The 13,739-nt window shown below is 32.6% G+C and overlaps 2 protein-coding genes across 2 annotated transcripts; one reads left to right on the top strand and one right to left on the bottom strand.

Moving 5' to 3' along the window:
* Positions 1-20: 20 nt before the first annotated feature.
* On the bottom strand, positions 21-13,526 carry LOC139101082 (diacylglycerol lipase-beta-like). Its single transcript, XM_070653951.1, has 13 exons — positions 13,358-13,526; positions 9,399-9,572; positions 7,856-7,918; positions 7,472-7,786; positions 7,293-7,408; positions 5,113-5,184; positions 4,834-5,052; positions 4,252-4,531; positions 3,976-4,099; positions 2,116-2,619; positions 1,186-1,338; positions 937-1,108; positions 21-865 (listed from the first exon to the last, which is right to left on the bottom strand). Exons 2-13 carry the CDS (start codon positions 9,428-9,430, stop codon positions 756-758), a joined length of 2,160 nt encoding a protein of 719 aa, XP_070510052.1. The 5' UTR covers positions 9,431-9,572; positions 13,358-13,526; the 3' UTR covers positions 21-755.
* LOC139101083 (uncharacterized) lies at positions 2,845-3,945 on the top strand. Its single transcript, XM_070653952.1, has 2 exons — positions 2,845-3,059; positions 3,562-3,945. The coding sequence occupies exons 1-2, from the start codon at positions 2,909-2,911 to the stop codon at positions 3,900-3,902; spliced, it is 492 nt and encodes a 163-aa protein (XP_070510053.1). The 5' UTR covers positions 2,845-2,908; the 3' UTR covers positions 3,903-3,945.
* Positions 13,527-13,739: the final 213 nt, after the last annotated feature.

Genomic DNA, 13,739 nt, shown 5'->3' with positions numbered 1-13,739 from the left:
AATTTTACATTTTATTGTCACTTGGCTGAGATTTTTTCATAATAAAATTAAAAATAATTATTTTAATCCACATGACCCATTTTAAAAAAAATAACTTAAAAGTCATAATACTATGTATTTTAGATTGTGTAGTTCTATCAAGGCAAGAATTTATTTGCAAAAAAATCATTGAAATTTGTCGAAGATCATTGAAATTTGATATTAACTGCAAGATTATATAGTTGAAGAGGCTAACGCAGCACAACAAATTTATTTTTATAATTTTTTTAATGATGTCAAAATAAAACTTGCCTTGTCTCATTAAATACTTTTTGGAATGATGGAATCATCATACTAGAATTCTAGTTGTTCTGTCTGTTGATTTTTGATAGTTAAATTGTCTGGAATTTCACTATTTTGAATCTTTTTGAATTTTAAAAATGTAACGGATTTTTAAAATTTGAAAAATTTGTTGTAAAAAATCACATTTTAAATTTTAAGAGTTCGTTAAAAAATTTGAATGTTAAAAATTGGGTTTGAAAAATTTAAATCCTAAAAGTCAGTTGAAAATTAAAATTCTAAAATTTAGTTAAAATTTTAAATCCTAAAAGTCAGTTAAAAATTTAAATTCTAAAAGTCGGTTAAACATTAAAGACCAATCCTTATGATTAAGTACGTTAAATGAGTAATACAAATAATATCGATATGTGCTTAGAAAATTGGAGATTACAAATATCACAGTTTTTCACTTAAAAATTGTCACACAATTTCAATAACTAGATACAATCCACAGACAAAGTTGATCCATTCTTCCTCTCGTTCAGAACTTTCGTAAGTATATGCATAATATTTTGTGGGAAGTGATCGAGCATCATTCGGGGCATGACTAGTAGAAACAAAAAGTTGTGTTACGTAAAAAGTAAATAAATTAATAACTATGCAGTCATGAAATCTCACCTTTAAGCTCCGTAAAATCTTCAGGTTGTGCCCATCTCATTTCATACACAGTCGGTGATGTTTTCTTCTCAATTTCTGACTTTTTCTTCTTCATAATGTGCAAAATTTTACCACTTATAAATAATTTTGGCCGTGATTTGTCCGATGAACTTCCATAAAGCTGCGATGCTTCCTGAATGAATCAGCAAAAAAAATTGATTCATTAAATTTACTTTTTTTTTATGAAGTTGGAGATTAATATCGTCTTACATTAGTGATTGTCGCAATTATTTGCGGATCAAGCAATGTTGATGAATGATTTGACTGTGTTGAAACTTCATTAACGTTATACCAAGTCTTTTCCAAATCTCGAGATGGAATTCCCAGTAGAGCATATGCGAATCCATTTAGAATTACTCGGTACTTAATGATTGAATGAAATAAAAGAGATTAATATCTGATATTTTGAATGAATTACTCTAATGTGAGTAACCTGAGCTGCACAATTGAAATAAGATGAATGAGAGTTTGACATTAAGTCTATAAGCCGGCTGAATGAATTTTAAAATAGAATTTTATGTATTATTTTGTTTAGTGTTGCTGGTAATGAACCTAATGGCACGAACAAGTCATCCAACTGTAGGTATGTTACGTATACCTCGTAGCACATACACATTGAATGCCCAAAGACTTCAATTAATCACACAGTTCACGAGTTGAGCTTCGCGAGTAGATCAGTTAAATGAACAGCGAGGATCCAATTAATTCTGAATGTGGACTGAATGTCGCTTGGTTGGATTTCTCAGATTCTCTATCCCGAGAAGCACAATGAAGTCGTTAGGTCACCGCTATGTTACCGTGTTGACGGTAAGACGTGAGGGCGCTCTGACTGTTATTTAATGGCTGATTTCGTCATCTTGCCATTCGGGATATCTTAAAGTAGAAACAATCCTTCCTGGGCCTTCGAACTGAACATAGTTCCTTCGAGATTTAAGACTAACTTTTTAACACTAAATCCTAATCCAGATTCCGGACTTACTTACTTACTTGCTGGAACCATGCTCCGACTTGGAGTCTAGGTTGCTACAAAATGCTTTCCATCTGACCCAGATTCCAGACTAAACATCCCAAAATGTCAACTCTCATCAAGCCCTCATTTTCATCCTCAACTCAGGCTAATAAATCACATATTCTACATACCTTAGGAAGTCTACAACTCTGCAGTGATTCTAAAATACTAGTTCTCAAATATTCAACAGCATCAACACTAATTCTTGCTATACAGTCATCACCAATGACTACAGTAAATGCAAATTGTTCTGTAAATTTAGCTGCTTCCCTTGTCAACATACCAGACGGTGTTGCAAAGCCAAACACTTTAAGATGAGGATATTTTGCTCTTAATTTAGCACCAACTAATATTGATAATCCAGCACCAAGTGAATGTCCTGTAATGACTAATTCATAACCCGGATGCATTTGCATAATTTTATCCAGCAACTTGTCAGCTTCAAGATTCTTTAAAATTTGATTACAACATTTTGCCATTCCATAATGTACATAAGTATTTGGTGGAAATCCCGGTGCGACAAACTCATCTGGTTTTGCAGCTAAATCAGTAAAAATGTCACTCAATGACCAACTGCCGCGAATTGATAGCACAATGCTTTTCATTTTATGATCCGCAAGAATACAAAATGGAATCTAAATGCGACATAAAAATAAAAAAGTGGAAAGGAATTAAATGACTTTTTGATAATGCTTGACTGTGCGGTGGAATGAAAGTATTTTGTGTACTTTAAGTCAGGCTTACGCTTATCGCCGAGAATTAATTCATATAATAAAATTAGTGTCAATTGTTTTAAACAACTTGTCTGTTAATTAATTAATGTAGAATTTCTATATAAATTCATCAACAGAACTTTCGACTTAAGTCATTTGTTGCTACTATTTACATTTAGTTAGTTTGTCAACAACGTACGAATAAGTCACAATGAAATTTTTGCTTCTTTCATTTATTTGCTGTATAATTTTCGGCAAGTCATTGTCGAGGAATGTTGGTGAAGATATTGATGATTTTAAAATATTGAAAGGCGATGATGGCGTACATGAGGATGAGGACGTACGAGCTTTTGTGCATCCAGGTTTGTTTCGGGGAAAAATGGGAAAATGTTGTTGATCGATGAACGGAATGTCAGTGAAGTTTTAACTCGTGATAACTTTTTGAAGTTTGATTAATTTTTTTGGGTATTAAAATGCTTGAAGATCATTAATTTTTGGACAGACGTATGAGATATGAAGGCATATATTCAATATTTTTTACTCTTCTAAAAGCAATTAATATTTTATCCAGAATCAAGAAGCTTACTTGGTGTTATATTAGGAATTATTTAAGAATCCTTACAGGAAACGACGCTATTGTTTGATTCCGTTTGGTTTGTGTCGGTCGTGCTTAGTCTCGACTTAGGAATTTTAATGTTAAAAATAGAACAGTCTAGAATTATTCTTGGAATTTCCAAGCGAAAACGGGGAATTAAAAATTATAGTTTAAATCACGAGACTTTTTGTTGCTTTTTGTCTGGTTTTACAAGCTTTTGATTTTCAAATTTTAATATAAATGTCTCAATCTTTTATCATAATTTGCAGCACCGCAATCCATACCATTTGAAAGTAGAAGCGCTTTCAATGCACTAAGAAGCAATCCACCATTCCCAATATTATCAAATGATGAACAGGATGGAGAACTAAACAATAATGAAGTGGATAGCAATTCAGACAGTGCTCCAATAAAAAGAGAAACAGATTTTGACAAAAATGAAGATCCAGTTGAAGAGAATTTGGTTTTTCCAAGTAGAGATAAGCGTGAAGCACTTGGTGACAAAAGCCTAATTCATACATTAAGCATACAAAAGAACAAAATGGATGAGAAGATCAAAGATACGCCAGACAATTCTAAGTTCCACGGTGCACAGTTTTTGGACGAATAAAATGTCAATGTCAAATTTAATAAAATGCCTAAATTAAATAAAATTAAGTCTTTAAACTTCATTTCCAGCTTACCTCAAAAACTTGATTCTTAAATGACGCATAAATAACATCCTCAGCACTGACTCTCGACGAAACTCTTGTTCCTGCTTCATTACAATTACAGCAATTGTCGTCGACAATGTGATTGGATTTACTTCTAAATAATTAAATTACATGTTAGCATTGCAATTAATCTCCAACTTACGTATATAGGTCAATGGCAATTTACATCATAAGTAATAATTGTGCAACAATCCAAATTGAATATTTTAAAGGAAAATAATTATTTAATATCTAGTTCCAACTCACCTTAATCCAGCACAACATGTGACTTTTCTGATTATTCCACAGCAAGCCCGACAAGGTGCAATTGCACAAACCATTGGCCATCCATAGCTTGATATAGCAAAACGAAGATAATGTTGTGCATTTCTAATTGTCATCCATGTTGGACATTGTGTACTAAAGACTCGCGATATGTCTGTTGAATAACGGGGACAGGACATGTCATTCAGCATCTGCATTCGACGAAACTCTCGATTTTCTTTCTTTTGACGGACTCTCATCAAAATTGATCCGGCAATCATGTCTAGATGATGAAAAATGAAATAAGTTGTTATATAATGCAATATAATGGATGAATCAATGGGTGATGAGTGTGTCTAGAGTGGTTGGGAAGTGACGTATAGCAACAATGGGAGTCCAGACAAGGAATAAACCCTAGACCAACTATTGCAGCTTTAGATTCTAGGTCTAGACCATGAATCGCAGATCTGCATTTTACACGCACTTCAGCTTATAGTTCGTCCAAGGCATCAAGCATGCAGTTTTTCACAAACCCTATCAAATTCCCATGCATTTTACATATTATATGTCATGAACGCTTCTTACCTGACGGCACCAAATCAGTCCCCGTAAACAAATTCGATAATAACTCAGCAGACTGTAAAAAGGCTTCGTCACCGTCTTCATCCTTATTGATGCAACAAAACAGCAGTTTGAATCGTCGCAGCCAGAGCTTTGACACTTTTAACTGCATAAATTCGTGATGAGTCGTAGGATCATTTTCATTTCCGTTTGAATCTTTGACTTTTCTGTATTTTTTGGCACCTAATGTTTTAAAGAAAGTCTTATAAGTTTGAGTAATAAGGATGACTTTACAATTCTTACCTAATGGATCATAAGCGATGATGATTGCAAATACTATAAGACTCAGTACAATCCAATAGAAAATTGTCGTCACTGAATGAGATGAGATTTTATTAGAGGAAGTATTAAACATACATTGCATGTGAGTAATTGGGAAATAACTGCGCGTATATCATTTTTTAGACAATAATTAGTTCACTTCATTATAATGATAAAATTAGCATTAAGCAAGTCTACAATCAAAATCCCCTAGAGTGTAAAACAAATTGAAAATTTTGCAAACAAACTTTTTGGAATACAATGTGATTTGTGATTATCAGCAATGACTGTTTTGAATATTTAAAGCGCTTAATAAGTTGGATTTTTTAAGTGCTGCTCCTCAATTATTTTAAGCTTTATCACTTTTATGATTCAATTATGATGATTTTCAATCAGATTATGGCAAATGTTTTGTAAAATGGGTAGGAAATGGAGGGAAGCAGGTTGGGTTGATTTGTAAAAAGAGGCATTTAGTTTGAGACAAAGAATATCAAAGAATTTCAGGACTGAATGTGTAGAAAAGAGCCCTAAAGTCCTGAACAATCCAAACTGACAGAAGATTTCGAAGAATCGTCTTAAACCGTTCATTCCGCGCAGCAACCAAGGGCAGAAAGCTTGGACATATACAGAATAGAGCCCGAACTCCTTCACACATTTTTCTTCAATTTGTCCACGGTTTTCATTGAATATTCAAACTTTACTCCTTTCCCTCTCAATTTTAAGCTACGCCCCTGACAAAGCAATTCAAATTCAAATTTAGGGATGGCCTCAGCTGTCAAATCATTTGCCTCTGTATCTAAGAATTCAAGATGAATCTTCTATTATGATCCATCGATAGATTGATCGATAACTTTAATAACTTTCAAAAGTAATTAGTTACATCATACGATTGAATGAATCACGAGACGCTAATTGAAGTTTCATTCAAAATTTTCTCTCTGTATTTGCACTTTCTGTTCAGAATTTATCGATCCTCAAATCAATATTTAAGTAATTTATTTTGGATATTTCCAGTTTTTATAAAAACTCAATAATTTTTGCAAAGGAAATGACTCTTATTTTGTTGATTTATATTTTTAGAAAATTTCATACCGAAAAACAACTCATTAAGTTGTCCAATTAAGAATCTCATTTTATTACCTAAAGACGGTAATTTACAGAGCCAACCAGTAATGACGCACAAGAACTAAAGGCGTAGAACTGAATAAATTTGAAATATTTTTGGGGATATGTAGCAGTTTGAAAAGTTCAAACAGTGTAAAATTTTAAGTGAAGAGAAGTAGGTAGGTATTGCTTGATATTTCTGTAGGCTGAAATTTCATGGGTTGTGGTTTTACGTATGGTGGCTTCTTAACTGAGATGTACAAATTATTCATGACAGCCAAGTGGATTTTATGAGACTTGCAATTGTCAATTTTCATGTTATTTGTCATAAAAATTGGCACTTGGATGTCATTTGGTCATTATTTGATTGGTATACTTTCTGCATATTACTCAGAGCTACATGAATTCAATGAAAATGCAGCCATTTATTCGCACTGAGTTCGTTTCCATTTGACATTTGTTAAGATGTCCAGAATGGATCCTTGTAGCACGGTTGAAACGAACTACAACGGCGTACCAGAAAGTGACTAGAGTAACTAAGGATAGCAATGAAATATGTATCTATATATCATTCCTGACAAGCAATTAAAGCATAGATTCATAACAAATTGTGCAATTTATTATCGGCCTAGAACAAGCTTAGAAGTTTCTAACATAACTTAATCAAAACGGATCAAAACTGTCAAAATTCAGTTGCTACTCGCTTAAAAAGCTTCTTTGAAAGCCTAAATGTCATTGTATGACAAATAGGTCTCTGTCAAGCCTCTGTCAAGCCTCTGTCCAGTTTACATATAATTCAGCTATAATATTAATCTTGTCTTGATAAAAGAATCCATTTCAAAATATTTCTGGGCGGTGGCAATATGCAGATAACACGACAATAAATAATTCATTCCTTCTTGTTCCTAATATCTTTTATGTCAATAATAAAATTGATAGTCATCACACATTGTATCACACATGACTTGCGGTTTCTAAAGTTCACAAAATGTCGCGGTAATGAAATAACTAATTTTTGCAAAGTCGCAGCTGTTTATGTTTTGTGTCATTTTTCTCACCTTCCACAACAGTATTTGAGAACATATCATCTGCATTCGTACAATATACACAACTTGTAAATGCCCACATTGTTCCCATAATATTAATTCCGATTTCAGGTAAAATTAGGAACAACCTGTAAATGTAAAACATCAATTTTGTTACTTCTGTAGCTGTAAAGGTCATTTAAGATTCATACTTCAAATAAAGGAGAGGTGTGACATGGCGTCTAGCTTGAACATCACAAATTGCACCGCGAGATGCTTTACATATCATGACAATAAGTAGTGGGATGTTCAAGGCAACAATAATATTGATACCAACTAAATAAGTCTTTACGAATGCTACATCGATGTGTTGACAATATTGTAGATCATTTATGTGATGACTGACTGTGAGATTATCTCCAATATCACTGTTACTGCTACTGTTGCTGATGCTATCGATGTCAGTTGTTACATTCGATTGAAAAAACTCCCAATAGCGTTGAAATGCAATCAGTGTAAATATTATGCTGTAAATCATTAAAGACAATGAGACTTGATATTGAGTTGGAATATTGAACTTTTGTTCTTATGCTTACTATATTACTCGCCATACCACCTCGAAGATGCATGGAAATACAATGTCATCTGATGCTACGAGCCTACATGATAATGAAAAATTATATTGACATTGTAATTATCTTGCTTATCACTTTTTTTGTGTAGAAGGCTGGAACATGGTAAGAGCCATGAGATTGAGTTTGATAATTTCATGATCATGAACTTTTATTTATAGATGTACTTTGGGCATTAAAAGAGATTTTTATGAAAATTTTCAAATTTAAGGGTTTTTGTCTCAATATTCCGTGATCCCCCGCTAGATATACACCTGATGCACTAAGCAAAGAAGCAAACTAGCTCTCTTAAAGAGCCTTAATAGTATCCTTTGTTTTATTTTAGCTTTATTCCCCAGACAGCACGCAACCGCATTGTTCACCGTGAAAATGGATTGAAATCAACCGCTAGGGCAACCTTGCGTCTTTCCATAAATGCGTACACCTCACGTTGTCCAAGCCAACAAGTTATGCTGTCGAGTTCTAGATATCTCATAAATCAGTAATTCTCAAATTGCAGCCCTCAAGGCGTTATTATTCTAAAGATTTTACGAAGCACAAAGAAAGCTACTGTACATGCAGCATCAAGTTTGTAATATTAATAATCGATAATAATCCTTACAACTTTGCAAACTTGTCATGAAAATTAATTGACTCAAGAAAATCTTGATACAATAAACAGTCATTGACTATTACAAGGTGATGTCGGTGAAATGAGTCAAAGTTTGAATTTTTCCATACTCAATAGAATTACTTAACATTTGAATTTTTCAATTGAATTTGAATATACAGCCATAAAATCTATACAATTGACAGTCATTAATAGCAATAAGTTTAATCGGAAATTTCACCTTAGTGTAGGAAATATGATGCTAATTTATGACTCAATTTTGTGCTGGATTTTCTGAAAAAACTGTGAAAAATGTGATGCTAACCCGGAAAGCACACAGTGTAGGAATCGTGGAAAATCCGACTCCTTTTCAGCGTGACGGTGATGAGTCAAATGACTGGGATTTATCGAAGTCTGGCGTTAGGCTACACACAAGTTGTTCTGGGCCGGATTTTTTTCCATTTCTAAGTCATGTGATTTGCGGATAAAGCATGACTTGTCTATAGAAACTTGGTAGTAGAAATAGTCAAAGGGCATCCAGTGAAAGATCCAGTTTTAGATGCCAACTGAGAGAGGCCATGAATCGAGGGCCAGTAAGTCTATAGAAAATTGAATATTTATTGCTTGAATTCTAGAAACTCGAGCGATAAAGAAAGCACAAAGGCAGTCATATGAAATTTATACAAACTACAAATAGGAGTGTCAGGTCGCTCAAGCTAGTCGTTTCGTATAATTTCATTAATAAAATATGAATATTCATCTCCAAATTTCATGAATTACTGTTCATAAAGCTTTCATTGTGCTCATATATGTATTCACGACTGGTTAACAGAACAAAGCACTAAAAATTTCTACAATTCCATAAAAATAAGTCTCTAGCATGTTCTAAAATGAAAAACTGCAAAATCATCAACTTACCATTTACGTCCAAAAAGCTTTAACGCCGGCATATTAGTGTTAAGTTTACACAACAATCACAAGATTCATTGAAATACAATAATATAAACTTCACAGACGTAAACTTTTATTTTCTTCTTCAGTTACGATTATTATTTTACTTTTTTTGTGAACAACCTTCGGCTTCTTCCACGGCTATAACGAATGAAAGAAAGAAAAAAAGAAATTTCACCAAAAAAATTCGTTGATTTTTTGAAAGCGATGAAGAAAAAAAAAGCACTTTTATGTCAGTTATTTAATGAGCATCTCTCTCTTTCCGAAATAACACAGCAAGCACACGAAAATAAGAAGTAGCAAATTCACAAAAAAAAAAAAATAGGAAAATTGAATCAAATTGTACAGAGTTATCTAACAACAAAAAATAATAATTTTTCATCACTGACTGTTCACTTTCGTATGATTCAAACATGATTCATCTTTGGATGTACGAAATATTATTTAATGAAATTTTTATATTTTAAATCTTAATTATAATAATCATATTAAGTCATTGACTATATTACACTAGTTTGTATGCAAAATATTGTAATACAAATAGAGAAATTTATAGGGCTATACTTAAATGATGTCGGTCATTAAATGTGATTTTAGATACTTGATGTTAAGTTTTGAATTCTTCAATTTTAACTCGAGTGGACAAAAATTTGTTAAAGATTATCTAGCACACAAGGTACATGACATAGAAAGTGCCAAAAAATCCGATCCAACCCACAGTGACTCTAGTCATGTCAGATTCGCCGCAATCCAGCCTCAGGGCAGATTCAAGATGATCTAGGGGCAAATTTTCAGTAATTTCTACACATTGTACCTTTCTAACTAGTTGATCTCTTCTATTAACGTATTTTTGTCCACTCATTTAGAAGTCGATTATTTTATACCAAAGTTGTCAGATAGAAGCCGAGCAGTATTATGGGTGTTTTTGACTTAGACTGGGTTATATCTATGGATAAGCATGTCTATTCATAGGCAAAAAACATGTTTCATTGTAAGCACTTCTTAAAGAGCATAGAGTTCTAGAATATAGATTGAGTATCCTAGGAGTATGGCTGAATTAATAAAATTTCCTAAAGTCTCATTTTCGACAAGTATTTTGAGCCGAGTCCAGGACTGAGACTGAAACCGAAACTGAAACTGAGACTGGAACCGAGATTAAGACTCCAAAGAATTGCTTCCATGTCTAGGTCTTACCAAATCTCAAAGACCGGAAAGTCTTTGCCTCATTCTCGAAAATTTTTAATGTATTCAAGAGTTACTCTATAGTATTAGACAGTTCCATACTAAATGATTAAGCTAACTTGAGTAGATAGACCATTATTTGACCAGCTGTATGTCTAGTTCTAAAGACGACTAATATTGACTTGACTAATCAGTTGAATCAAAGTCTATATAATCGGATAGCAGTTGCCAACTAGACACGCATGTAAATGTTAATTTGGCAATTTTGATGCTAGTTGGGTTGATTAATTAGACCTTAATATCACTTAGATACACTCGTAGCACATCCAATTTCATCATTAGACATTTGTCATGAACAGTCCCCAAGCTAAATCCCCAATAGAATGTTGAATAACATAGCACTTTTAACATTGAAATTTACATCTAAATTATTTCGAAAATTCAGCATGTAATGATTCAGGAGTCTCCGTCAAACTGAAACTGTTGATTAATATTAATTACCCCAAACATCTCCTACAAACAGTCAATGCTAGATTAATCAAAATTCTCGTTTAATTTTTTAAATTGAGATGCCTTAATGCTCACGATTCTTTTCTTATCATGAAGTTCCTCTTCTCAGCTTAATTTTTTGTTTTTGCTTTTTTTTTCATTCTTCTTCCAAAGGTCATGTTTATTACTCATATGCGAGAAATGTTTACGTTTTTTAAACTCGTTCTTTGCATACATTTGAATTGTTTTAATTTTGAGCAAATCTTGCCGGAATTGAGACTTTTTAGTCAACTAAGCAGTTTTAGAGATGTTTTGCGGGATTTGCACTGGAAATGAAATTTCATTTTCATCAGCACAAAATGTATTAAATTGGGCTTTGCTGGGGATTGTTTTTAAGTATTGATAACTTCAAGGTTGCTTTGTGGGTTCTTTTATCGTTCAAAATAAAGCTGGGTTTTAGATAATAATATTTTTTGACGTTAATTAAAGAGGAGATTCAAACAATGTCTAATTCACTTTTATTTTCTTTGTTTTGATGAATTTAAAATATCTTTAAAACTTAACAAGGCAATAAAAAATGTGTAAAAATGCAGTAACATATAAGGGACAATGGTTCAGACACTCTTCAGAAAATTAGAATAACTGAGACTTCTCAATTTTCAGATGAGCTTTGATTGAATGTCCTGAGTTACGGCAATTGTCATAGAAAACAAATAAGCCATCGAGGTGTCGTCAAGATGCTGTCAGAGCAACCAAGCGTCTTAATGAAAATCCAGCGACGTAATGGTGCCCTAGCGAAATCTGTTCGGGCCACATTCCCTTGTAATCCTTAATTCGTCTGTCTTTAGCAAACGATCTCATATTAACCAACATGATCAAATGGAATAAAATTCATATTGCCTTAGCAATTAGTTTAGGGATTCTATACAATGAATAGACATCGAGCGATCTTTGTCCTAACGAGATAAGGCTCCATTTATTAGTCATTAAGAAATCACAGGAAGTTTAGAGTTGAAATGGATTTCATATAGAATCTGAATTAATTCCTTTGTATCTACTTTGTGTCGTTGGGTTTGTTTTGTCGTATCATTCCAGTTTATGTCTTTGATTAAACTGCCTTAATTTAACTAACATCTTTAAAGGAATAACTTGATATTCACACAAATTTTGTCATTTTTTTATTGAAATGTTGGATTCTGCTTTGAATGACGTTTTAGTTGGAAATTCGATCTAAGTCAATATCCATAAATTTCTGATTTCTGGCAGACTTTGTATGAAGTCCGATCGGCACATAGTGAAATATTGTTACCACGGAAACTAGGGGTTTGTATATTGAAATTCAAGTGACGACCAATTAGAAAATTTGGTTGTTTTCCTACTAAATTACAGCATTGAAACGAACTCTTCTCTGTCCTTTTTGGCAACAAAAGCTCTAAAATTATGATTTTATTGAAATCAAGGAATTTAATTTCATCTTAAAATTCAAGATTTTCTAGCTAATTAGCCTATTTTTACTTCTGATGTATATCTATTTATATCTATCTTGTGATGTATGAATACATTATATTAATTTAGAATAAAAATCAGCATTTTTACATTATAATAAAGATGTAAATAAACAATTAACAAAAATCCATGTTGTACAAGCACATGTGAATCAAGTTAATTGCTTAGTATAAAAATAACATCAAGTAACAACAATTAAAAGCGACAATGATAGCCTTTTTTTTTCCTCTACGTACTAAATTGTTATGCATTATTAGATCGAATCGATACACAGCTAGCTGTGATAAATTATTAAAGTATTTCCCGTGCACCTACAAAATATCCATATAATCGAGATTTATTAATATATATATTTATTGTTTCGTACGAACGTATTCACAAATTAATCAATAATAATAATTTCACTAAATACACAGTTTACAGCACTACTGTATAATTCTGTCAAGCGAATCTCTTCACAGTTCTGTGATTCTTGAATTTTAAAGCACTTTATTTCTGTTTAAAATATGCACAACACAGAACATTCTTTTTTTGTATCTTTCCGCAGAAATTCTATCCAAACTGGATTCAATACGTCAAAAATTTTCGTTTTTTTTGAAGGTCAACTTGCTCAGCTTCACTAATCCTCAATCAGAGAATCTGTTTAATGTGCCAATATTTATTCATCTCACAAAAAAATTATAAAAGAATTTAAATCAATCTCAATTTGAGATCCGATAGAATTTCTTTGTTTATGCTCGTCAACTAACCGTGTCGCTTCCTATTTCACGATTAATCAAACTTCTCCTTTTGTAAACTCTTTATTTTTTTTTTATAACGACAACAAAAGTATAATTTAATATTCAATCAAAAAATCCGGACGGACGATAGTTTAACAAAACGTTTTATGTGTGGACAGGCCGAACTGAAAAACTAAACTGAATGAAATACACTGATAAATTGAGCGAAAAGTTTTATTTTTTTCATTTTGTGATTTGATGCGATTTAACTTCCATTGTGAGAGCCGCAGAACTTTACTTCTGTATTGTGTGTGATTGACTACGTATGAAGAGAAGTTGTGCTGATCATGACTTTTGTTTTCAACACACATACAGATGCAGTGGATGTGCTTTTTACTTTTATGCAATTTGT

The sequence above is a fragment of the Chironomus tepperi genome, unplaced genomic scaffold, assembly GCF_022539635.2.
Source record: "Chironomus tepperi strain 1889 unplaced genomic scaffold, CSIRO-AGI_Ctep_v1 contig_74, whole genome shotgun sequence".
NCBI lineage: Eukaryota > Metazoa > Arthropoda > Insecta > Diptera > Chironomidae > Chironomus > Chironomus tepperi.
The sequence above is the reverse complement of the archived record's forward strand: the minus strand, read 5'-3'. Positions and strand labels throughout refer to the sequence as shown.